Source organism: Pleurodeles waltl, chromosome 10 (assembly GCF_031143425.1).
Source record: "Pleurodeles waltl isolate 20211129_DDA chromosome 10, aPleWal1.hap1.20221129, whole genome shotgun sequence".
Classification (NCBI taxonomy): Eukaryota; Metazoa; Chordata; class Amphibia; order Caudata; family Salamandridae; genus Pleurodeles; species Pleurodeles waltl.
This window is the reverse complement of record NC_090449.1, coordinates 975425068-975452098: the sequence shown is the minus strand read 5'-3', so window position 1 is coordinate 975452098 and position 27031 is coordinate 975425068. Positions and strand designations below refer to the sequence as shown.

General features: G+C 44.0%; 1 protein-coding gene across 1 annotated transcript in view; it reads right to left on the bottom strand.

Moving 5' to 3' along the window:
* The window catches only part of AHR (aryl hydrocarbon receptor), a 353719-nt gene that overhangs the window by 98668 nt on the left and 228020 nt on the right, over nucleotides 1-27031 (bottom strand). The window contains exon 5 of the mRNA XM_069211815.1: nucleotides 23111-23234. Within this exon, the coding sequence (XP_069067916.1) occupies nucleotides 23111-23234 (124 nt within the window). The remainder of the gene's footprint in view (nucleotides 1-23110; nucleotides 23235-27031) is intronic.

Sequence of the window (27031 nt, the reverse complement as noted above, 5' to 3'; positions counted from 1 at the left end):
GTACTCGTCTGAAGGAGTTTTGCTGTTGTAGAGTTTGGGCAGAAAACTTGCCACAATTCTATTTTTATCTCCGTGTTTTCCTAATGAGACGAACATGCTTATTTGCTGCTATGCACTAATGGCAAACGCGTAATATCAATATTATCGAATATTTGTACCATTCCCAAAGACAAGCATTAGTATAGCATTATACCACAAAAATGCCATTAAAGCATTTACAAGAATAAGTACTGTACGTAACCAACAGCAAATAAATTGAAAAAATGTGCAGTAACGTTGCTGCTAATAATATCCTCCATTTACTGGAAAGCAACACTAAATCCAGAAATATCTACTTGTGGTAAGGTTATTGCTGTCTGAGGAACTTAACCGTGGAGCTAGCACAGGTCTCTAAATTAGCCAGATGTGAACAGACGTTTGTTTATATTCTGGCTCGATGGCAGTAGTCATCTTCATGGTTGGGGTGGTCATGCTAATGACCATTTTATTGTTTTCATCTGAGTGCCTTTCACAATGGTAACCTCCCCTCCTCATCTACATGCATGACAAAGCCAGACACTAAATAAGGTGACACCAACGTCTTTTTGACATAAATATGTACTCCGGAACTAGAGGCCCGCAATCTATGTAGATGAGGGATTACTCAATTAATCCTGTTTATGGTAACGATTACTTGACTGGAAGTGATAAACTAACTGACTATATGTGACTCAAACAGCAAGTTTCAGATGAGTGATTTTAAATGCACTTCTATTCATTACAGGTTCAGAGGGTTTCAACACTATTGCATTTATTTAGGCCCAACAGACAAAAGTGGGTTTAAAAACATAACGGTGAAAAATCATTTGCACTGGGAGTGTACCATTGTTTGGACATGAATTACAGGTAGGAGCTAAAAATGGTGACTCACACACACAGACCATTTTTGCGGGTGTTACCACTGCTAGCTTCATGGATTGCAACAGCAGATACCATAGAAGAACCTGAAGATAATATGGGCCAGATGTACGACCCTCAGTGTTTGCAACTCATAATTTACATTTTTTGTGACTTGCAAATTGCGATTCACAAACAATGATGTACAACAGTGTCTGAGACACTGCTTGCGATTCCCAAATGGGTCTCAAGGGTCCTGCCTCATCAATATTCATGAGGCAGGTCGTAATTTGCGACCCATTTAGAATGGCCTGCACTCGCAGGGATGGTGGTCTGCTAGGGTCAGCAGACCACCATGTCTGTGATTGCTTTTTCAATAAAGTGGTTTATTTTAATGCAGCATGTTTTCCTTTTAGGAAAACGGGATGCATTGCAAAACCAAAAATGAAAAGCTTTTTTTCCATTTTTTAAGGGTAGGCAGTGTGATCTGCGCGACCGCTGCCTTCTCTAAAAAAATGTTGACGCCCCATTGACAAAGGGGAAGGGGTCCCTTGGGCGTCCTTCAAGGAGTCGGTGAAGTATGAATGTTTTGCAACAGCAGTCCCGGTTGCAGCACATTCATACATGCCAGTGCGATTCGATATTAAGAAGGGACGCCCTAAACACGCCCCTTCCTAATACTGAATCCCAAAAGCAAAATGAAAGTTGGAAACAAGTTAGTGACTCACGTTTTGCCTTTGGTACATGCCAAAACACATTTTACCAGTTGCAAACTAAAATTCCAGATGTACGACCCTCAGTGTATGCGACTCGCAAATTGCGATTCACAAACACTGATGTACAACACTGTTTGAGACACTGCTTGCGATTCCCAAATGGGTCGCAAGGAACCTGCCTCATCAATATTTATGAGGCAGGTCACAATGTGCAACCCAATGGGAATGGCCTGCACTCACAGGGACGGTGGTCTGCTGAAGTCAGAAGACCACAATGTCTGTGACTGCTTTTTAAATAAAGCAGTTTTTTTTAATGCAGCCCGTTTTCCTTAAAGGAAAACTTAATGCATTTTAAAAATAAAAACTAAGTTTTTTTCCATTTTTTTAGAGTCTGCAGTAGTGTGTGGGACCACTGCCTGCTCTGAAAATATTTTGCCGCCCCCATTAACAAAGGTCGCATGGGTGCCCTTCAAGGAGTCTGTAAAGTATGAATGTTTTGCAATGGCATTCCCGGTTGCAAAAACATTCATACATGCCAGTGCATTTCGGTACTAGGAAGGGATGTCCTAAACACACCCCATCCTAATACCGAACCGCAAAAGCAAAATGTGAGTCGGTAACAAGTTACTAACTCACATTTTGCCTTTGGTACATGCCAAAACGCATTTTGCTCGTCGCAAACTAAAATGCGTCTGACATCTGGCCTTTGGTTTTACTCATCTAAACCAGGTGAAAATTCTCAATTGTACATTGACACATGAGTGTTATTGGCCCTGTCTATGGTTTGCAGGGCTGGATGTCAAAGATGAGCTATAAAATATACATAATACATAAAATGTATAAAACATGCTTTTGAGCTGAAGGGGTTAGTGTTAGTTGCCTTTCCAATATCATGTGTAATTTCCCCTTACTCCTTCAAAGAACCAGCTGTTTGCAGTAGCAAGTGAGAACATTGTATCAACCTGATTGTTTTGAGTCATCAATAAGTAAACAATGTCCCACAACTTACGCTATAAAGACTTGGGGGACTTATTTAGTGTTTGGCAGATGTGTTTCTATGTCACGTTGGATACACATAGGATATAATGCACTTTTAATAATTCACACCGGTTATCTGCCAGGTTGGTGATGAGTACCCTGTCCACCAACTCCATAATCTAGCCATGATGTTTTATTTTATACAGCTGTGCAATTAACTAATTAAAAAAAATAAGTTCTAAATGTACCTATTATTGCTTCTTTAGCTAGCACGATGTCACTGTGAAAATATCTAGAAAACGTTTTACTTCACCCTGCCATCTTTTGTCAACATAAGATTAACTTCAATTGTCTAATTGTCTAGTGGTAATAGGTTTACCACACATCCAAGTAAGGAAGGAAGTTCAATTTAAAATCAAGCTATACCTGTTCATTGTTATCATGCTGAATTGAGATTTCCTGCTGGTCCTGATGCACTGTGCATGAAGCTTTAAAATAATTCACGCTTACTTGGTCAAGATGGATACGTTTATTTTGGTTAGTGGACAATAAACTGCTAAATAACCAAGATGGTATGCTTCATAATCGAGTCTGTTTCTGACCTAGCCAATGGGGATCATTGGCAGAGTGGGCTACAGTTGTGGGAATTCTTGGTTGACATCTGGTGGGTGACGGTCAGTCATATTACAATGTAGGTATCATACCCACCTAAACCTTCTTAGCATACACTAGAGGGCAGACAATGAGAAGTTCTTGCTCAGTGCATAAAGACAATTGGTCTGCCTAAGGAACAATATGACTCTGATCTAGAAGATCTTCTCACATATCACACCATCTTATCATGCCCAGAGGGATTTCCCTGGAAGCATCTCGTGGCAGACTACCATCAGAATGATAATAGGGAAAGAGTATCCTGTGTGTGCAACACATTTTTGATTCAATATTTTTGTCAAACACCGAGCACATCGGTGTTAGGACTGCAGTTCCGATTTGTACTCTTAAAAGTGCCTGCTGCTGCGCTGAGAAAGCTTCATGAAGGGTCTTAACATAGAAACCTACTGAGTGTTAGAGGGACATTTTTAGTTCTTTTTCAACTATTTGCCAGGGCTCAGGTCACTACTACACTCAACATGTACACATGGCTTTAGGTCAGCACCCCTTAGCTTTGGCTTGTTTAGGTAAGTACCCATCAGGCATTGGCTCCAAGGGATGTCTATCTCGCTTTGGTACAGGACTATGGCATTTTGCAGTTGTTTATATTTTTGCTGTACATACAGCTGTCTGCTTTTGTGATGGATCAAAAAGTAGCTTGTCTCCTTGACTGGAGCTGATTCTCGCATAGACATAGACAAATTTTATTTATAGGAGTGTTCGTTAATGTATCCAGGAATTTGGAGACTTGGACGCCTACATCAGGACCATAGATCCACTGTAAAATACCTGATATCCGCACATACGGCATCTTGCCAGCCACATTACGGCAGCTTACTATGAGCCCCTGCTGATATTTCTCTGTGCCCAATATTTTGTCTCTCTGCAACACCGAAGCAGGTAGTCCATGCAGCAGGTGCTCCTTGCTGCTCCAATGAGCTGCCTATACCCTCAGCCCCCTGGCTGGGCCTGGTTCATTACTTGGCCACTGTTGGTCTCCCGGCGGCAGTATGGGAGGTGCGAGCTACATACGCAGGGCAGTGCATGGTAACTGAGTGACCCCACAAACGATATTACTAGATGCAGAGAGTGGGGAGCCACACTATGTTTGCTGAGGATGATCAGTGAGCAATTTCTTGATAAAAGCTGAGGTCATGCCTATGGCTGCACAGACTTCAGAAGGGGCAGCAGCAAAAATGAGTGATCTATAGTTCAGTAAGCTGTTGTGAGGCTCAAATAAGAAATTTAAGGCTCTAAAGGCATCTGTAGCCAAGCAGGATGTTGACCAGCTTGGTATAGCCTGAGCTTCAGCATTTCTTACTTATTTCGTTTGCAAATCTTGACCCGGTGACAGCAAATAAATGCATATTAACTATTAGAAAATCTCTAGAAATTAACATCTGTTCATGCATGTTTTTGGTATAATGAGCTGCAAACATGCTTACCAGTGTCATCTTAGACAGTGGCTAGAACATCCACATTCATTTTGCAGCCCTGATCCCTGATTAGTGGTCAGGGAATGTGCACTGGCTCAGTCTTCGCATTAAACATGCTTGGCACGTAGTTCGTAACTATTATTAGTGCAGAAGGTCCAAAGGCTCCGAATCCAGAGGTTGAGGACAGTATTGCTCCACGATTGCGGCCGTCTTTTCTGACCCATCTGTTGGTAGGAGACCCCTTTTCTTACCAGCACTAGGGTACCTGACAGCTATGCTACAGCTCTTCTGGCATGCGTTTTCACAAAAGAATAATCTGCATGCATGTACGTCGTTTACCGTCCTACAAACATTTATATCACCACTTTTTAGTCTTTACTGTGGTTGAAAATTGTACAAGACAGATCACTTTAATATTTTCCACATTTTAGCCAGGGCCCCTCCTTCATCACAAACATGCAGAGCGAGGCCAGTCATCAATCTGAAATAAGATCAACATAGTAGGTAATTTATGTGGTTGTATCACAAAAGCTCTACCTATGTTTACTGATGCCAGGTCCTGTGCCACACCCGGTCGTGCCAAACCTCCCTGCCAGGTCCGGGTTGTTTCCTTGTTCCGGGCATCGCTTCCTCATTGCAAAATTTAGCTTTGTGTGTCTATAAGTAGCTGAAGACAAGACAGGGATCACACAATATCTGACTAGTCCTTACCCCGATGAGAGACATAGATAGATAGATAGATAGATAGATAGATAGATAGATAGATAGATAGATAGATAGATAGATAAAATATTCTAGCTTCTGACGTCTCAGCATGAGTACAGGTGACTGACAGCATAGTCTGCGCAACAGAGGAGGGGGCAAGGGAGTGCGGGGTTAATTAAGGGGAGGCATAAAATCGGTCAGCATGAGACAAATAGCAGGCTAAGAATTTAAAGGCTGAAAAGGGCGGAGCAAGAAGGGACAGGCTGAAAAATGACGGAGCAAGAGAAGGACAGGCTGAAAGATGACGGAGCATGAAGGGGACAGGCTGGGAGATAACAGAGTAAGAGGGGACAGGCTGAAAAATAACAGAACAAGAGTAGGGCAGGCTGAAAAATGACAGAACAAGAGGAGGGCAGGCTGAAAAATGACAGAACAAGAGGAGGGCAGGCTGAAAAATGACAGAACAAGAGGAGGGCAGGCTGAGAGATCACAGAGCAGGAAGGGGACAGGTTGAGAGATGGCTGGTCAAGAGGGGGACAGGCGGAGGGATCACAGAACAGGAAGGGGACAAGCGCATCACAAAGCAAGGAGACAGGCTGAGAGATGACAGAATAGCAGGGAGACAGGCACAGAGACGCAGGCCTGAGAGAACGCTCTTAAGAGGGAGCAGGAAGAAGCAGACTATGGAAGAGTGAGTAACGAGGGAAGGACAGGCCGAGGGAGACAGCCTTGGAAGGGGAAAGCTTAAAATGAAAATTCATGGAAGGGGCGGACTTCGTGAAAAGGGCGGGGAGGGTTAAGAGAAAGCTGTGACAAAGCAGTACAACCTAGAGAGCTGCAGGCTGATTGATGGCTGGCTGAACGTGGGACAGATTGGGTGACAAGACTGAGACCTGAAGGCCTGGGGGAATTTAAGAGGGAACAAGCTCTGTAGAGGATGGACTGAGAGGAAGCTTGATAAGCACCCCCAAAGCACCCAATAACCATCCCTAGAAACCAACATAACCAGACAATATTCCTATAACTTCACTGAGAATATCACCATCACAGACCTCAGTGCTTATGGTGACGATTGGGTGAAAATGTTATCAAAACATGATAGTTGTGATCCTGTCCTACATAAAATATGTGAACGCCCGCTCCCAGTGGATAATACTCAACCTCAGAGTCACTAAGGGCCTCATTATGAGTTTGGCGATCATGATACCACCAAACTCGCGGTGGGGGTCAGACTGCTGCGGCTTTGGTGGTCCAACCACCAAATTATGACTTTGACAGGCTGACCGCCAAAAGACTGCTGTCCCCACCGGGAACATGGTTTCCGATGGCATGACGGCAGTCGAGTTAGCAACCAGCCATTGCGGCGCTGAAATCAGCACCGCCTGGCTGATCAATACCTCTCTTTCCGTCAGCCTTTTCATGGCAGGGAGCCCGCCATGGAAAGGGTGGCGGAAAGGAACTGCAGGGGCCCCCTGCCCAGCATCCTCAGTATGCGCACTGTCTGCTTTGCAGAGAGTGCGCATTCCGAGGATGCTGGAGCGTTAGGATATTGACTTCGGCTCCCCCTCAGCTCACTGTTCCCAATGTAACTAATATTTTGGGGGCGTCCTCCCCATGAGTTTGGCGGTCCCACCACGGGACCGCCAAACTCGTATTAAAGTCCTAAGTTCTTGAGGCTGGCTCTCATTGGGAAACAATTACTCTAAGAAAACTAGGCACCCTGAAAGTAAGAAGAAAACCAGAGGAGTGCTTCAGTGACAAACATGCACCCTACTGTCCAGCTCCAAGCACTTTCTTTTTTACTGCATGTATTGTTTTCTCTGATAACTTCATCTGTATGGAGAAAACACTACTCTGCAACAATGACAGTGGAGGGATAACATCAGCTAACAGACTAACATATTCCTTATCATCTCTTGTCTTTTCTAACTGTTGCTAAAACAGCTCTGTAGCATTATGTACTGAAAGTTCTAATCTCATGTGTCAGGTAAGGGCTCCTGGATTTAAATGAGGATCATTACTCAGAACGAGACTGCACACTAATTAGTCCCCTGGCACCCGGAGCCAGGCAACAACAGAAAACAAGCAATCATGCAGTGCCTGCACTTGGATCTCTGGTTCTCATGAGATGAGAACTTCATGCTGTTAAATAGTGAAAATCTTTCGGGTGCCTAACAAACACTTCATGGACTCGATCACCTATGACTTGCAACGTTTAAAATGCACTGGGGTACATTTTCACCCGAGAAACCAGAGACTGTGCACTTGATTACCAAAAGAACAGAGCACCGCAGTCCACACAGCTCAGTGGGATTGAAAATGCACAGCAGACAGAGAAGCCAAGAAGCAATGCAGCTCTTTAAAAGTATGAGTGCCCTCCCATACCGTGACCACCCTCAATGTGGTCTTCAGGATCTACCTTTGGGCAGTGGTGTAAAGCAAAATGATGGGGCCCACCTGCACAATGTGATGAAAGATCCCAGTGTCTCCCAGATTGCACAGATTTTGATTGGTCTTGGGCTCAATGAGGGCCACAGAAATGGTTGTAACCCCATCCCTAAGCTGCGGAGACCTGTGGGGGGAAAGCAGCGTGGCTTTCTCAAGCGTTTAACTATTTCTTATTCCATGCCATTTGATGCATTTTGCAAGGCACACAATGGCATGGCTTAGAGGGTCAGAGGGCCCTTCCAAAGCAAGGAATGGAATTCTGCCCCTGCACTACTGGGGTTTTGGGAGCCTCTGTTACGCCTCTGCCTTTCGGACTAAGTTGCAGGGAGCCTCTGCAGATAATGTCACAATGCTGCTGCTATAACACTGTCAGTGTCTCTGCAGGTCACTGGCTATTTCTGAAGGGAGGAGGAGGCTTACTGGTCCATATTGGTGCAGTTTAAAATTCCACTCCTCTAGTAAGGAGCCTCCATGTGGTCTCTGAAGCACTCCTTGCCTCATCCTGAAGTATATGCAAGTAGGTTTAGTATTTAGTATGCAGATGACATGGGGCCTATTGTCCATGCACTTTTATCTGTGATACGGCACAGGTGAAGGGGTAAAGCTGCTTCGTCATTAGCATGTTGCAGATTTTAAGACAGTGGCAGCTTTAGGATGGAGTATACATGTAACATACAAGTTTACTTACACCGAGACATAGAAAAGGTATCACTTTGCAACGCCAGGTATCAGTAGTGGGATCTTGTATATTATATAAGAAGAACTGTCATGTACGGACAAGACAAATGTATATAAACCCCTTGAAGATGTAGTGATGAATATGTATGCCATGAAAAAGCAAAGGCGACATCGCAGAAACATGCCAACATTCACTGACGTAAGAGGAGTATAATTCATGCTTGGCTGGTTTATCTTATAGACAGATCCCAAAATAGAGCTCATGTACCCATCCTCACACAATTAGACTTCTTGTATCATGACATAGCAGAGCTGGTTAGTGGACAGAGCTTAGTCTTTTGTAGAGACTTGAGGGGCTGTTTTGAGCTGTATGGGTAGGCCGAAAATAAGCCCTGGCTGAGCCTCTCATTACATGCAACTATCCTGGCCCCACCCCAAACCTGAAGTCTACATGGTTACCGACTCAAAAGGAAACTCGATGATGAAGCATGCCACTAATTAGTTGATGAGGGTTCAACATAGTTTAGTAAATACAGCAACATCTTACCAATCACGCCATCCACTATATTATGAATGGATACCGAACCTGTCCCCATCACAGGCAGAGTATGAGAGAGAAACGTTTGGTTGTATGGTCACTAGTGTTGTTAAGGAGGATAAACTGATTGCCTGCTAAAATTCCTCTCTTTTTATTTCTAAGTAAGACAGAACTCATTAACAAGGGGGTTAAGACTCTGTGTCAACTAGGGACTGGTCACTGTACACTGCACAGGTTCTGGCCTTGCTGCAGCACAATGGGTATTACTGAAAGGGACCTATAAATTCACCCGATCCTAGTGTAATACCAAAAGCCCAAAATGCACAAACATGGGTAAAAATACCGGATGCACTTGTGGGACACTTACATTTTATGTTGAATAATATTCATTCAGAGTTAAGAGTAAGTGCATTATCATCACTCCATCATTAGTTTTTATTTGCACCTCCAGATTGTAAAGGTGGCATTAAATATTATGCCACTTGCATACGAATATGGAAATGGAGCTACAAGAGGAAAAAGAAACAAAAACGGACACCGAGGCTGAACACACACTTTATCTTCACTTCTCTAATCATAAACCTTTATACTCAAAGGTCTGTTAAATCCCTCTATCGGCACCTAACATTAAGGGTCTGATTACTAAGTATTCTGAAAAAATCTGAAAAACTTTATTCATATACTTGAGTGTAGGTTTTCAAATTTCTGTACTTCAAAACGTTTATAAAGCGTACTCTTGGAAATCTAAAAAAGTCACATTTTTTTAAAGGAGTACTTTTCAAATTGTGTCTGAATTGTCATTTACGTTCATGCAAAGTCATTCATGTGCGAATTAATGCACAGTGTGTACAATGAACTTGCATGGATGGATTCGGAGTATTACAATTGCCTGTTTTTCTTTTCTTTTTTTTCTTCAATGGAAAATTATTTTTCTTTAATTAGAAACCCCTTCACTTGAGCCCGACAAATTTTTGGGATACTGCCTCCCCTTTCCCTACACTCTACTCCTGACTGAATGAATGAATGAATGAACGAGATTATTTTTACAGCACAAACAGCTGCCCCCAAGGGCGCTCTGGTGCCTCCTGTCATTATTGTGTTATTTTAGACATATTTATGAAGCACACTTTATGCCACTACAATGGCCGTGTAGCTTTAAATAACGGATGGAAATCTCCAACTATTTGAAGGATCGAATTGGGTCAAGGAAGTCGTATATTACCACAAACAAGTGAGTTTATAGGTGTGCACAACTTACCAGATCAGCGTTGCTCTGAAAATTCCACTACCTGCCCATGGAATTACATAAACAATACACCATGATCTGGTAATACTAACCTGAATGAATCTACTAATGGTGAAGGTTCACAGTATGTGAATGACAAATGTGAATTTGTCCCTATAGATCTACGGCCACATGTACAAAATTATTTAGCATTAGCAAACGGCAAATTAGGCCGTTTGCAAACACTAAATGTCCTTTTGTCATGTACCAACCTTATTCTGGATTCAGTAACCAATTACTAATCGCAAAATAGGGAATGCGGGTCGATATTAGGAAAAGATGTGTTAAGGGTGTCCCTTCCTAATAGCAAGTCGCAGGGCCATGTATGAATGTTTTGTGACAGGCTAGCAGTTGCAAAACATTCACAGGTTAGCATTAATTTCAAATTGGTGGTAACCCATTCGCAAATGGGAAGGGGTCCCAGTGGTACCTCTTCACCTTTGTGAATGTGGACGCCAACTTTTTTTAAGAGCAGGCAGTGGTTCCACAGACCACACTGCCCACCCTTAAAAAATGAAAACAAAACTTTTCATTTTTGGTTTTCTAATGCATCCCGTTTTCCTTTATGGAAATCAGGCTGCATTAAAAAAAAATTGCTTTATTGTAAAAACATTCACAGACATTGTGGTCTGCTGACCCCAAGCCACCCACCATCCCTGTGAATGCAGGCCATTCCCAATGGGTTGCAAATTGCAACCTGCGTCATGAATATTGATGAGGCAGGTCCCTTTCGACCCATTTGGGAATTGCTAACAGTGTTAAACACACTGTTGTACCTCACAGTTTGCGATTTCCTAAGAGCGAATTGCAAAAATTCGCTATTAGAAAATCGCAAACGCAAAGCTTCTGTCACTTGAGTTTGTAAGTCAATTTTGATTAATGCAAATGACTTCGCGAATCAGACCAAGTGTATCTAGTTATGGAATTTCCATTTACAAATCACTGTTATGAAATGATTTGGTTAACAGCTGTAAATGCAGATAACAATTCTCCGAATGCATCTATTTGCTAAATGATAGCCAGAGACAAAAACGTGGAATCCAGTAAAAACTGAGAAAGCTAGTTAAATAAGAACATATTTCCTGCTTTCAAACAGGGTTAATGTTTCTTGGTATTTTACATGCTGCACACATTCGAGTCTTTCATATTAATATTGATTTATTATACTGCAAAAATCACATCATCAAAAATCATGACTTCTAAGTGACATAAAGAACAGATGCTATTGTTACCCAATTTATAATACTCAATTTACCAAACTTGGAGGGCTAAATCTGCTTTGCCAGGTTTTGAAGTCATGACGTCTAGAACACTGCATTAGTTAGCACAGACTGTTCAGCTCACTGTGCCTAGCCTACGTTCTAGGTACATGATGTCCAGTTTTCATGCTACTCCTTTAACATTAATTACTATTTTTGCTAACTAGCAACAATAATAGTAACCACTGAAACCCCATTTTAATTCACTTATGATACTTAGCTATCTGCAACTATTTATTTTTCATGCTCACAATTGCTCCAAATTGCCTCTGTGCAACTATTCACCATAATGCCTGTAGAGGTGAAATCTAGGACATGTTTGTTGCCTTTAGCCAGCCATGCACTGATAAGCCCTACGTAGCCATCAGCGCAGATGCTTGCCTTAACATGCAGCCCTAACAAATACACTTAGTGACTACCAGAACCTGCGGGTCGCCAATGAAAACAAGCGATGATAGAATGTGAGGAATGAAAACTCCATTCCAGAGCATGACTCGTGCAGACCCCTCTCTCTTAACCAACTGCAAAGCATTTCTACAAATCAGTTATTGTAAGTTCTATGCAATAAGTCAATAGTATAAAATAACACCATTGCGGCATCAACACTATTGTCCCTCTGCAGTTCATTCCATAGATTCCTATAAAAAAAGCATAATAAAAGAGGTATGTTGGGCACAGTGCACAAGAATGGGATTCTTTGTTACTATGTTTGTGGGAAAATTATCCCACTCAAAGTGATTGCAAATTTTATTTTTGTAGTCAAAATAAATGAAACCACGGATTCATTTATTCTGCTGTATTAAATTAGTTCCAAAATTGTAATCCAATACTATTCTCCCAACAAAATACTTTGAAGGCATATTATCTCTGCCATAAAAGTATTCAAGATTGTGAGATCTAAGGAATATTGCAAAGTCATCCACAGAGCCTCACGTGCTATGAGGCAGAGGAAACATGCAGGAAACTGCACAGTAAGTCTCATTTCCCCATGTCAGGCCCGTAAAATCACACTTTATGTTATTCTTCACCCTCAGCACTGGTACCATTAAGCCCTTGTAACATTAAACCAGGAAAGTAACACAAATGGTTACAAGACACTTGTAAGGAGGCTGCCACCCTGTGAGGATCGGCCGACTGGGGATTGAAAATAAGCATTTATCTGCCAAGCACAGTGGCATTGTCACCTGCATACAGACGATAATACGCCTAAAGCCCTCCTGTCCAGGGGGGATAAACATTTGTGGTTGTGCCCGAAGTAGTGGCTCCATAATCCAATGTGGCACCCGAGCGGCCTTGAGAGAGGTGCAAACAAGAGGCCGCCAACAAGCGACTCTGCCAGGGCTCACCTTTGAGAGTCTAGGGTGCAGAGTGTGCACAGCGTGCTCACCACGGGGACCCCGCTGGCCGGGGGGAATCTGAACCTTGGTGGAGAGCCTGGGGCACGGTGGCCTACAAGAGTCATAGTTCCGGACGCGGGGCGTGGTGAAAACATGAGCGGAGGATGTGGACTGCGTGCCGTGCCAGTGAGGCCTGCGGGGGGAGCCACTTTGTGGGTGTGGTCCATCCCACATGGTATGCAGTGGGATAGGAGGTCCCCTACCTGAGCGGCAAGTGCAGCGACTCTGGCGGGCCGCTGTGCAGGTGTCTTCGGACTGCAGATGAGGCCTGGGAGCTCTGGGGCTGTGGTCTCAAATTGGCTGCTGCTGGGATCCCCAGTGCCTTGAGGAACAAGATGGCACATGGTTGAACCCCTGCTGGGCCACGTGCAGTTAAGAAGGCGACCGCCCTGGGTACATTACTAACCTGCATTGGTACTATATACACAGTAATCTGGACCATACATTGTACCCATGCCTATGATATTGGAGGGGAGGCGGGCACCTACTCTTGTAGAGCGGTTGAGGAGCAGAGACACTGTGAGACTGGATCCCACTAGGGAGAGGGTCTGATCCTGAGCGCTGAGGGTAGCATGGACTCACAATGAACGAGTAATCGGCAACTGGAACTGTGACCCTCCCCATACGGTTGGACGGCTACTGACCTGCTCGTGCCCCTTGCTTGTGGCTTGTAGGGCCTGGCAGGGCCCGTTCTTTTTCGTCAGATTAGGAGACTGACTCCAAGACGGGGCCTGTCCCAGAGGCGCAGTGGTCATCTAGGGTGAGTGATTACTTGCATTATTGTGATCTGCTCATGCCCCCCTGAACTCCTTCTGGTATGTGACAGGTCCTACCTGAGAAAGACTGCCTCCACAGCCTGCCAGGCTCTTCTCGCCTCCATGATGGGTAAATATTACACTAAGCAATCGAAGTTGGTATTCGAACAGCATTGGAAGATGCGTATGAAGGAATTGTCCGTGGCGGATGACCAACTGTGCACAGGCAGCACAGAGAATAATCCAACCGAAACAGACATAAATGCAATGTTCTTGGACTTAAAACACTGCTTAACACCCATCAACACCAAGATTGATCTGCTGACTGACAAGATGGAGCCTGTCCCAGAGGCGCAGTGGTCATCTAGGGTGAGTGATTACTTGCATTATTGTGATCTGCTCATGCCCCCCTGAACTCCTTCTGGTATGTGACAGGTCCTAGCTGAGAAAGACTGCCTCCACAGCCTGCCAGGTGCTTCTCGCCTCCATGATGGGTAAATATTACACTAAGCAATCGAAGCTGGTATTCAAACAGCATTGGAGGATGCGTATGAAGGAATCGTCTGTGGCGGATGACCAACTGTGCACAGGCAGCACAGAGAATAATCCAAACGAAAAAGACATAAATGCAATGTTCTTGGACTTAAAACACAGCTTAACACCCATCAACACCAAGATTGATCTGCTGACTGACAGGTTTGATCGACTCAAAGAAAAGGTGGATGGTCACAGTGACTACATCACTCAACTGGAAACTCGCATGTCCATGCTTGAAGATGACGGGGCACATGTGAGCAAGAAACTGCTCCAGAGGGAGAAGGTTGTAGAAGTCACTTGTAACAAAAATGAAGACCTAGAAGATCATTCAAGGCGGAATTACCTACGAATCATGGGTGTTTTGGAGTACACCGCCATGGGTCGAATGGAGGTCTATGTGGAGACAATGCTCTGCACCTTCTTTGGCAAAGCGTTGTCTGCCATGCTGACTGTAGAGAGAGCACACAGATCTTTGGGCCCATCCGCTCCACCAGGGACTTCGGCCCGACCCATAATTGCCTGATTATTGAACTACAGGGACCAGTCACAGAGCAAGCAGCTAGAAGATATTTTCTGCAAGTCAAGGGCTCTCTCCTCCAAATGGATGCAAAATATTTGCTGTTGTATCCAGCTAAGCTTCGAATCTTCAATGTAAGCAAGACCGCGTACTTCACTGATCCGAAAGTGGCTGCTAAATTTGCTACAAATATCCTGCTGAGGGCACACGTGCTGTCCACCGATTCTGCGAAAGCACAGGACAGCCCTCTCAATAGTATGGCTAGGTGCTGTGTGATCCTGCCAACCGCAACTTGCCTGATAGACGTAGTTGATGACATTGTAAGACATATGAACTCAGATATGGAGAACTAAATGAGACTGTCACCTCCTGGTTTGCCAGGTTCATACCTTGTACATGCTTCATCAACCTATTTGCTGGTGGACACAATTTTGACTCCCAATTTCTTCCCTGGTCCCTACCTCTTTTCCAGCTGGGTGGGTGCTGGGCTCCTGGAGGCCCCTCTGGGATGAGTCTCCGATGCTCTTCATCACTGGCCTCTGTAGCCAGATTTGGGGTGGGGGGTGAATTTCAGCCCGATTGGGGGCTGAAGTGGGTGGTACTTTTGTTGGAGTATTGAATGTAACTGTTTATATATGTTGGTTGCTCTTTTCTTCCCCGATCCAATCCTCCGCTCACTGCATATACACGGATGCAGCTGTGCGCATTTTCTCTTGGCGCACAGGCATTGATCCTACTGACCCTGCATAAGGAAGCCACACCATGGCATCCCTAACCTGTATAACATGGAATGTTCAGGGGCGGACTGACAGACACAAGACATGCCATGTCATGGTGTACTTGCAGAGGCATGGCGCAGACATCTGATTCCTACAAGAAATTTACCTTGCTGGTGGCGCTCTAGGATGCCTGCATGCCAGATGGATTGGTGAGAGTCACACAGCACACTACTCGAATTATGCACGAGGGATCCATACACTTCTATGGAAGAGCTTACCCTGGCACACACGTCGGGCTCCTTGTGGGAAACAAGGCTGATAAGTGATACTAGCAGGTATGCTGGAAGGTCACCTGCTTAAGCTCCTCTCCATTTATGGCCCCAATGTAGATGATCCTGGCTTCTTCATGAGGCTTGAAGCCTGGCGGAGACCCTTGGTCCCAGGGGAATACTGTGGGATGGGGACTTTAATGTAATCCTGGACCCTCTGCCAGACAGGTCGAGTGACTCCAGGCTGCCTCATCCGCACGCGGCTGCCTCATTGCACTCCATCATGGCAGATATTTACCTTGTTGATTTATGGAGGTCTCACCATGTAGGTGGGTGTGAGCAGACCTGCATTACACTGGTCTGCTTTGCATGGTCAAGTATTGATTTATGGCTAGCCACACGTGATGTTGATGCGTGGACCAGGGAGATTATAATTATGCCACATATAATGTAAGAACATGCCCCGGTCCTATTGCGACTGACATCTCCGTAATATAGATCACTTGCCTTCACATGGTACCTCCCACTGAGTGCACTGCGTGACCAGGTATTCTGAGAGGAGGCGCGGGCAGCAATAGTAGCGTACTTCGCACATAACCTGGGGTCGGTGGATTCACACAATATATTATGGGGGCATTCGAAACTGTGATTCGTGGGGTTTGTGTAAAACAGGCTGGAGTGTGGGGTGCGCTGTTGAGCGAACTACTGCACCTCGAAATTGAGATTAGGGCTTTAGAGTTTCAGTTTTTTACCCTCTTCAGCGAGCGCACACTGGCCAGCATTTGCAGCAAATTAAATGACTTCAAGGATGCCCCACAGCAGGAGACCCATTATTTGAGCTAGGAAACCCAAGCCTGACGATATGGTGAGGGGGGAAAGAGCAGGAAAAACACTTGCAAATATGCTTCATAAGCCCTGGGCAAGCAATCACAATCCATAGCTGAAGACAGGGAGCGGGGAGGTGGTATCGGGTATGGCAGCATTGCAAAACGAAATTACTGATTTCTACCCCTCCCTATACCAGACTACTCAGTCTTTTGTGCCCCAAGATCTGCCTTCATTTTTCTATGCACTGCAACTCCTCTGGCTTGAAGATGGACACCACAGATTCCTCTATGAACCCTCCACTGTGTAGGATATAATCCAGGCAATCAGTGCTCTCCCGAGTGGCAAGACCCCAGGCTTGGATGGCCTTATGCCTGCATTTTACAAAGAGTTTGCTCCCCTCTTGGCCCCCCATCTCCTCACCATGTACGAGGAGTCTCTGAAAAGAGGTGAAATACAACCCTCCTTACGTGAAGCACTGATCATCACAATCATAAAGCCTGACAAATGCCCACAGATATGTGACTCTTTTAGGCCACTCTCCATTTTTAGCATGGACAATAAAATATGTGCCAAATTGATTGCCTCTAGACTGCTACCGCTGCTACAGATCATCGTTACACCAGAGCAATCTGGGTTCGTTCCTGGATGATCTATGCCCACAATCTCTGCAACTATTTTGCCCTGCTACACTCCATCGAGCCCAGTCTCAGCGCTGCTGCGATTTTTCTAGATGTCGCCAAGGGATTGGTTCATTAGAGTGCCATACCTTTTGCATTGCTAGCCTGACTTGGTATCAGCCCTGGATTTCTCAAACTCATCCTCCTCCTGTATACAAGACTTGCTGCCTGCCTTGGCATTAATGGACAGATTACCCTCCCTTTCCGGTGTCCCAGGGAACATGAAAGGGCTGCCCTCTGTCGCCCACTCTATTTGCCATTGTAATGGAGCCCCTAGTGGCAAGACTTTGCCAACACCATTCTCCATTCACCATACCAGGGTTTGGCCTTCTCGTCCTGTGTGGTCTTGGTGTCCATGTATGCTGACGATGTCACTCAATATGTCAAACAACCCCATGAGAACTTAGACTTCTTAGTCATGGAATTCAACAAATTTGGCAGGCTCTCGGGAATAACCATAAATTGGGCCAAATCTGTAATTTTTCCACTAACGTCAGTGAATCAGGAGGTCAGAGTTCCCCCTACAATGGACTACAGAACCGGTTAAATACCTGGCAGTTTGGCTCAGCCGGGACTTAGACATTCTTTGGTGTCCAACTATGGCCGCTTGGCGAGTTGGCTGGAAGACTGAGTTGAGGTGTGGAAGACATTTCCACACTCTCTAGCTGGCAGACTTGCCTTGGTGAAAATGGTAGTATAACCTAAATTCCCATATCTGTTCCTTAACCTCCAGCTGCCGCAGTCCTTTTGGAGACGCATCCACTCCCTCCTGATAGCCCTTGCGTGGGCCGGGAAGCAACCCCAAATTACCTGGAAGGTTCTCACATTACCATTCGAACAGGGAGGATTGGCGGCACCAGACATGGACCTCTTATTACTAAAGCATGCAAGTGCAATTTGCACACTAGTGGCTATATCCCACCCAGTTCATCTCTCACACGGCTTCTGAACATGACCGCACTGCTCCTTGCTCCCCCTGATTAGCACTGTACCAAACCCCAAAGCGAGCCGGGACCACAATTGACCCTGTGCCATGCATGGGTTGGGTGTGGGACGGACTGCGGCGCAGGCCCGGACAAGCTCCATTTTTAGCCCTCTGTTCTGCTGATAAGCCATCCCACCTTGTCAGTCACACAGGACGCTGGCAACACAAAAGGATGGTGGACAGAGTGCTGAAACTTTTCAAACATTCACCCTCAGTCACAGATCTGGGTTCACAGGACGCTGGCACCAACAGCAGACTGCGGAAACTAAACCTCATTACCATGGGTGATGTGTACCCAGAGGTTACCTTCCTCGCCTCTCAGCAGGCCTTACTTGGACCAGACATTTCCCTACTTAACACATTTACATATTATCAGCTCCGAGCGGCGCTGCAAGGTGTTCACGAGTCATTTCCTGCAGTGCCCCCAATATTGCAAGCCCTTGAGGTTTTCCTAATAAACTTGTCCCTGCCCAGGCTTATCAACAAACTCTAGTTTGCTATGCAGGACACAACTCTGGTGCGTGTCCCCGATGCCAGACAGGCATGGGCTGAAGTCCTTGATATTACCATCAGAGAGAAGCATTGGCAGTTCTGTTGTGCCCAGGCTCGGGCTCTATCACCCAACTATCGACTGCAACTGTTGCATGTTAAATATTTACATATGCTCTATCACTCCCTGGAGTGGCTGGAAAGGATGGGCCTTCTGGAAGATGCGGGCTGTACCTGATGCTCAGCGCCATGCGCTGACTTTCTGCATTTGGCTTGGGGCTGCCCAGGAGTGGGGAAATTCTGGAACAATGTCTTTGATATAATGGATGACATAATTAATTTTTAATTAGAGCGCATGCCCAGAGTTGCATTGTTGGGTTATGTAAAGGAAGTTCCTGCAGAACATCTTAAGCTGACTGCACTTCTGCTACTACTAGCCCGGTTACAGGTGGTGATGCACTGGGGGGGTCTCCGTGTGCCGGTACAAGCTGCTTGGCTCAAAGTCACGGCATACTGCCAAGACAATTTGTTAGCATTCTGGGAGCTGATGCCAGCAAGATTGCGACCAAGAGATATTTGGGCTCCACTGGAGCGATACCTAAGTGCGTAAGCGAACAATGACTAGAGAGATATACACCCTGATGCAGATGTACTAAACTCAACTATGTCATACATGCTGTGAATGGACCCCTGTGAGAGCTGCACTGGGGGTGGATGGGGGCTGCTGTGTCGCCCTTAGGGGCCTGTGTGCTGACCTGCTGTGGCCACCTGAGTGGTGGACACTCATACCCTTCCCTCCCTCCATTGATCTTTTTCTTTTATTGAATGATGGAAATCCTCCTCAGAGAACAGCTACCGGACTTATAGCATGATGCCAGCATGTCCCTAACGTCAAAGGGTGTACTTTATAGGTATCTTTGAGTTAATTACCTTACCTTTCTGTCTCATGCTTTACTTTTCGGAAAATTGATAAAAAGAATAGAAAAAAAATAGAAATGTCTTTATGTGGTGTACTGATTTTCTTAACTCCTGGAACATACAATGAAAAATCACATTTTCAGGGCTTTTATAATGGTTTATTTAATGTCCTAATAAACCTAACTTACTGTGCAACATAAGATTCACTCCATTTCATTGGCTTTTTTATAAGGATGATTCTCCTACCATCAATTGAAAGGTCAAAATGTTGGGATCATTTTTGTTACTCACACCGACTTTGGCCCACAACTCAACAACCATGATGGGGACTAACAGTCAGCTCTCCATTCTCCAGAAAACCCTTTAGCTCATGCAAACCAAAAAACAGAATAGGGCTTTTTGGAGGATGGACGATGAGTTCTCTGGACTACTGCAACACAGTCTGAAACAGACTTTGCCTTCTACTTGAAGATGGCTACCTACAATTAAAGATATTTATGAAAACAGGCAGCGAACAGTTAAGTCCTTGTTCAGGTGGACCAAAAATGCCAGTTTGACGCCTATGCTATGTATCTAGCTGGCCTCTGATGCACTGTATATGAACATTTGAATTCATGTTTCCTTTTCTGCCTGCCCCAGTAGTCTGGCTTCATAAACAAACAAGTAACGCAGCTATGGTGTAATTCTCCATTCTTGTGTATTTCTGTCAGTACATTTCTCTCTGTAGTTTAAAACATGCAGAATTCTAGCAGACCATCACAATGGGCTCAGATCTGTTTAATGCGACTATATCAGTGGCCTCTAGAACTGGTTGCCGTTTGTTTAAAGTAAGAATAACCCTTTTTGATTACCAGTAGCAATTTTTAGAAGGGTGATTTATTTGGGTCGCTACTTTGCACTCACCTACATATCTGCACAAATGAGCTTCGAATAACACTTTTGATTCTTTCATTGAAATATTCTGCATGGAACTAGTTGAAGACATGATCATTTGGTGGAAGTCTATATTCTACCTGACATGCTAGTTAGTATAACAATGAGGTATAGAAGTTAAGGGCCTCTTTTGTAGACGGGTGGCAATGGACCATTCATCAGAAACTGGCAGCTATTCCATTGTGTCCTTCTCTCATTCTCTCTATTTAGAGTGTAGGAAGAGTGAGTTCCCAAAGGTGGAGCTATAACTGGTTCTACATCGCCATCGTCATAAATACATTTTCGCCTGACCCAACACTGTTCGAAATGGTGTTGGAGCAGACACACAATTCGGAGAGGGTCTTCCAATCCAGCAGGGGTGCTCTTTGTCAAGCTCTGACATGTAAGCTATTTTGGTACCAGAAAGAAGAATTACTCACAAATTCCACCCGCACTGGGAAAAATCTCCCAGTGTGTTTGGGACATTAGTTATTAAATGGAATTAGGTGGATTAGATGGAATTAACTGATGATAGGGGAATTATACCACTACAACGCGCCCACTACAACTAGTGATCTCTACAATAAAGTTACAACAATGCATTTACCACTAAGACAAGGTGGTTGGCAATGAAGTACATTTACAACCCATTTAAAGATTTACAGTGAGTGGGTTAGGAGATTTTAGGGCTCAGGGCTAGGTGGGATATCGAAGTAGCAAGGGGTTCAGGGGCTCACAGCTATGTAGTGCACAGTAGTATTAAGGAGTATTTAGAGTTCATGGATGGGTAGTGTACACAGGGAGTAAGGGTTTTTAGGTTTCGGGGATGGCTGGTGTATAGGGGTAGTAAGGAGGTTTTAGGGCTCAATGATAGATAAAGCACAGGGTAGTAAGGCTTTTTTAAAGGGGTAGTAGGGGGGTTTAGGGTTTGGGGACGGATAGTGTGAAGGGGTAGAGAGGATTTAGATTTCAAGTATGGGTAGTGTACAGGGATAGTAAAGGTCCTTTGGGGTTCACAGGTGGGTAGTGAATGGGGTGGCGAGGATTTTTAAAGTGCATTCTGTTTAGGAAATTGTAGTATTAAGGGATCATAAAGATATTCTAGGGTTTAAGTATGTGTAGTGTTCAGGGGTAGTTTTGATTTGTGTATATAACTGTGCATGTACAGTATGCTATTAGAATGTGCCAATCAATTCAAACCAAATAAAAAATTGACATGAAAGACGTTGTACTCCAGGGCTTCATTAAAAATTAATATATCCTCTGATCCTCTGGTTATATAACCAGTTTGGTAATAATGATGGCGTACAATCTCCAAACATCTCAAACCAATCAACAACAGCTAGCCAACGCGTGTTTCGAGGTAACCCTCTTTCAAGGCTCAGTGTCACTTCATTGTTAAATCACTATCCTTACATTGACGAGCATCTCTGTTTTGAATCCAGTCATGCAATATGGTAATTTGTTATTTTTTTCATTTTCAAAATGATTGAATCCCTCCTACCCCAACCCCCCCCCCCCCGATAAGCTATCAGGAGAATTACATTTGGCTTCTGGCCTGCGGTATCCAAGATAACTGACAGGAGTAAGCTCTCTCTGCCAATCAGAGGGCCCTATTTTTTTTGTGTGTGGTTCTGTGAGACACCTGCGGGACCAACTGTTCAGATATAGCTAACTTTTTAACTCCTTCAAGCCCAATGTTCACTGCTACGTTCTGAAAAAAAGCTGAACGGATTTCCACCAAATCAGAAAAAGCACTCTTTCGGAGTAAAGTTCTAATTTTTTTCAGGATTTGGTGTAGTTCTGTTCAGCAGTTTTCTATATATCAGAGACCAAAACGAGAAACATGGGAAAAAGATGTTTTGCCCCCTTCCCTTTGTCTAGGCCTCCTCTTAACAGATTTTTGCAAAGCTTTCCACAAAGGAGCCGAGGTGGATGAATTTGTTTTGGGAATTACTTATGCAGATTGTGTAGATTTATTATAAAAATAATAAATGCTCTTCCTAAGGAAACTGTGACCTAACTGAAACTATACTAGTCCCACCATATAATATATATAATAATGTGTTGTAAGTTTATGTATGCATGGTTTTGGGTTGCGCTATAATGGTAAAAGTCCTTGTGGTAAATGAGAATGCGTGGAAAGTGCAATAACTGTTATGCTTGCACGGTTAAGTGTGTTTTTTGGTGGTTGAGTTAGTTGCTGCAACCTATATTCCAGGTTTCCACCAGACCATCATGGCAGATGAAAATAGCTGGTGCAGTTGCCATCTATTCCCCCACACAGACCCAGAAACACAACCCAGCAAGCCCTCGAAGCTGCACTGGCAATGGATTCAGAAGCCATTTGGGGGTAAAATTACTGCCAAGGAGGCATACAGATTTAAATTAAGCAGATAGTTACTTGCTCTGCAGCAAATCCTGTGTGATGGTTGGGCACCTAACTCTCAAAGAAACAATCAATATTTTCTAACATGCAAACAAAAACATCTTTACTGATATAAAAAAAGGAAAGGTAACACTTAACAGAGTCTTACCTTCTACCTGCACTACATCAGTACTTGATTGTGCAGGGTCCAGCGCCCAATGGAGCTGCCGCTGGAATTCCAGCCTGTCTTCTGTATGAATCAGTTCAAACACACTCTGGTGAATGACATCGGACTATCATATGGAAGAAAATGAAATAAACAATGACTACAGATGTTGATAATGAAATTGATGATGAATGAATGTCATCACAAGAGCACGGATTCAAAATGCCCACATTTCTCAGATATTTGTTTTCCCATTATTTCTGAATACACCTTTAAATTGTAACTACCTATTGTATATTTTATAACATTGAACCAATGTGCGGACACAGTCATCATTCTAATAAGTTATTTTTGAAATTCATTACAACATCTTAGTGCATACAATGCAACCCCACACCATGGTAGCCTGCCAATCAGAAATACATGGAGAATTATTGTTTTGCTATCAAATGCAAATGTCATATTTGCAAGACAAAAGCATAAGTGGCTTCAAAATAATTAGAATACTTTATGTAATGTAATATGCCACAGTGGCCGGGTGGTTCATATTTTGATATTACTTCTGTTTTTCTGCTTTTATTTTTTTCTTCTGTCTTATTTTCCAAACCCAATAAAGTGTTTCATACGGTAATTTAATATTATAGTAATAACGGGGGGACGGGGTTAAAGAAATATCTTCACGTTATGCTTGCATGAGGACATGATGGATAGACTCAGAATTGAGGATCTGGATAATTATGTGCTGTACCCCAGATAAATCAGTAGTACTTTCCACACACACAGGTTTTCTGGAAAAGAAGAGTGCTAGTACTTGGAGTTTACATATTGATGGGCAAGCAGTCCACATACTATAAATGTGGCCGTTTTGTAACAAAATGAATCACATTCACACCCGTTCCCGCCGTCCTGTTCCTGGCGGTAAAAACCGCCAGAAACAGGCTGGCGGGAAGGGGGTCAGAATCCCCATGGCGGCGCTGCTTGCAGCGCCGCCATGGCGGATTCGCCCAGCCGGGGGAAATCCGGCGGGAAACCGCTGGACCCGGTTTTCTGACCGCAGCTTTACCGCCGCGGTCAGAATGGGCAGGGAAGCACCGCCAGCCTGTTGGCGGTGCTTCCGTCGTCGGAATGAGGGCCTTAGTGTCTGATTTAGAGATTGGCGAAGGGGGGTACTCCGTCACAAACGTGATGGATAACCCGCCCACCCTATTCCAATTCCAATATGGCCTATCGAACTTGTAATACAGTAGATGAGATATCCTTCACGTTTGTGACAGAGTAACGCCTCCATGAAACTCAAAATTAGGCCACCTGTTTGTAACTTTTGACTGACAAATGCCACTGGAACTAGGTTCCCATCATGCGTGTACCCTTGGTTCAAAACATTAAGGCATATTTCAGATTTTCGGACATCAATTTTCTTTTATCTAAACTTGGCCACAGTGCAATTATAGGGGGCATATTTCTACGTGGAGGTCCAATACTTCACATTTTGTAATTACTGTGCTCCGCAGCGCAGGGCATTCAAGGATCCTCTTAGATTGCTTTGGAGGTAAGGGAAGGGCTTATCAGGGAAGCAACAGTAGAAAAATAAACATGGTATTACCATTCATTATTCTGAAGGCAGGTCAAGGTGTACATTGTATTGCCTCTTCCTTGCAGGAAGCCTGGGTAAGGTGCAAACTGGGTGACTGGATTTCCCTTTCAGGGGGAGTGAAATGTGAGTTACATGGTTGAACTTGGAAAACAAAGAACACTCATCCTAGATGCACCAGGATGCAACCATGCAGAACTGTTAAAGCAAATGGTAATCAGAAATATTCTGTACCACTTTGCACATTCGAAAGCATAAAATAAATCATCGTACTGCAAAAGTAGGAGCTGTAAGTTTTAGCCTTTCTTTATGATTGTTTTACATCTGTACCTAGAGCACAGCAATGAAACAGGCATGAAACAGGCTTATCAGGGACTACACATGTTCAGGAGAGGAAGGTACATTCCATGCACTGTCAGGCAGTATGCACACTCAGACCTCTCTGGCTTCTGTCTTGAGGTCATCAGCAGGGCTGTTCTGAGGGTTGCCAGGAGCGTCAGGAATAAAGGGAGGTGGAAGGACTGTGGAATTCATTGCTGTGCGAAGGGATGTCAAAATTGGGCTTCTGCGTGTGCCAAACAAATGCCACGAGTTTCAGAAAAGGGTGTGAACAAGCGTTATAAAATGTCCTTTCAAGAAGGTGGTCTGTTCATGGGATGCTATCCAAGGGTTCCTAAGATGAATATCTAAGATGAAGTAGATTCTATTCCTGTGATGATAGTTCCTATTTGAACCATATATAAGGAGGTATTTCCAAGTGAAGCATGCATGGAAATGCATTAATTCCCATATTTTTTGCTGCATTTTTTACCCCCTTCTCTGCTGTTTTTGTGCCTGATTTTTGCTTCCAGCACTTGCAACTTTGATTGAATTCTACTTCTCGATATTCTTGTTTAGTTTGCTTCTCTTCCCTGATTTGAGAGGGTGATGGGTGCTTTAATAACCACTTCAGAATTTGACTTCATCTAAATAAAGGCCACAAGATTGCCAAGTAGGTTTATACCCTCTTTGTTTATTTTTCCTCCTAACTAGGACTCTCTTAACTAAATACTTCACAGATTTTATGTGCAGTATTTTATACAGGGTGAAACTGCGGCTACGGGGGGAGTGGTCATTCCCTAGTACAATCAAGAAAGTGGCTCAACAGATTTCCTCATCCTACAATTATTTACATATTGTTTTAAGGATGAAAATTAATCACAAACTTGATCTACCCTATTTGAACCTATACACCTATGCCTGAGCCACAGCAAATAGAGGATATTGCGGCTCAAGACATTCATGTGTCAAGCTTTCTCCCCTTATCTGGCTTGAATATGTGTTTTCTGCAATTGTCTACGCAACTGGGGAAGACCATTATTTGCCTATAATCCACAGAGACATTCGGATCACCTCTCCTGTGATGTGCATGTTTGCAGGAGGAACTTTCTCCAAGAAGCACAGCTGGCGAAGAACTAAGCAGAACATGCCTGTAGGAGATAACCTGCCTACTCGAGGAAGCTTACCAATGGGGGAAACGTCATCTGAAAAGCATAAGGGCCTGATTCATAAAGTTAAACTTACACCTTAGTAAAAGTTTACTTTTTTTGGTATTCACAAACTACAAATTAAATGTAAGTTTATGACTGTGGAGATCCTGCAGTCGGGGCGGAGAACTATGCACACAAAAATATAGACCTGTCCTATCATTTTATCATTCTTATGTGTGGAGAAGAGCTTTTGAGTGTCAGGCCCTGAGGTTGTGCATCTATTAAAATAACCAGACCAGGAAAAGAAAGCTGCTGGTCAGTGTGGCTTAACAAAGGAGGCTGGTTTCGGAGGAGATAGCTATGAAAGCCTTAAAACCTGCACTGGAATGTCACCCAATCAATCGGTTGACTGTATGAATCCCAAAAACTCTATAAATTGAGGGATCATACTATTCAAGTTGTGCCTACTGAGATGGTATCAATATGTGACCCACACGAGGTACCTGCACTCAGTCAGAGTCTTCTACACTGCATCACCTGGAACCCACAGCCTTCCAGAGTTTGAGTTCATTTGCATCTTCACCAGTAGCACTCTATGGTTCAATACCATCTTTGATATTTGAAATCACTTTGTTGGAGCTTTGGTACCAATAAAACTGAGATGTACACCCAACAACATCAAACTGTCTTATGGTCCTATACCTCAGTTGCAATATTTCAATCTGGCTTGACTCGATTTGGCAATCTTATAACAGATGAAATAGCATGGGCAACCTATTTTTATACGAGTTATCCTGCAGACAACTGAGTCGATTTGGAGTACCTTTTTAGCCTTTTCACTCCTTTCCCTTTTAAAGACAATTA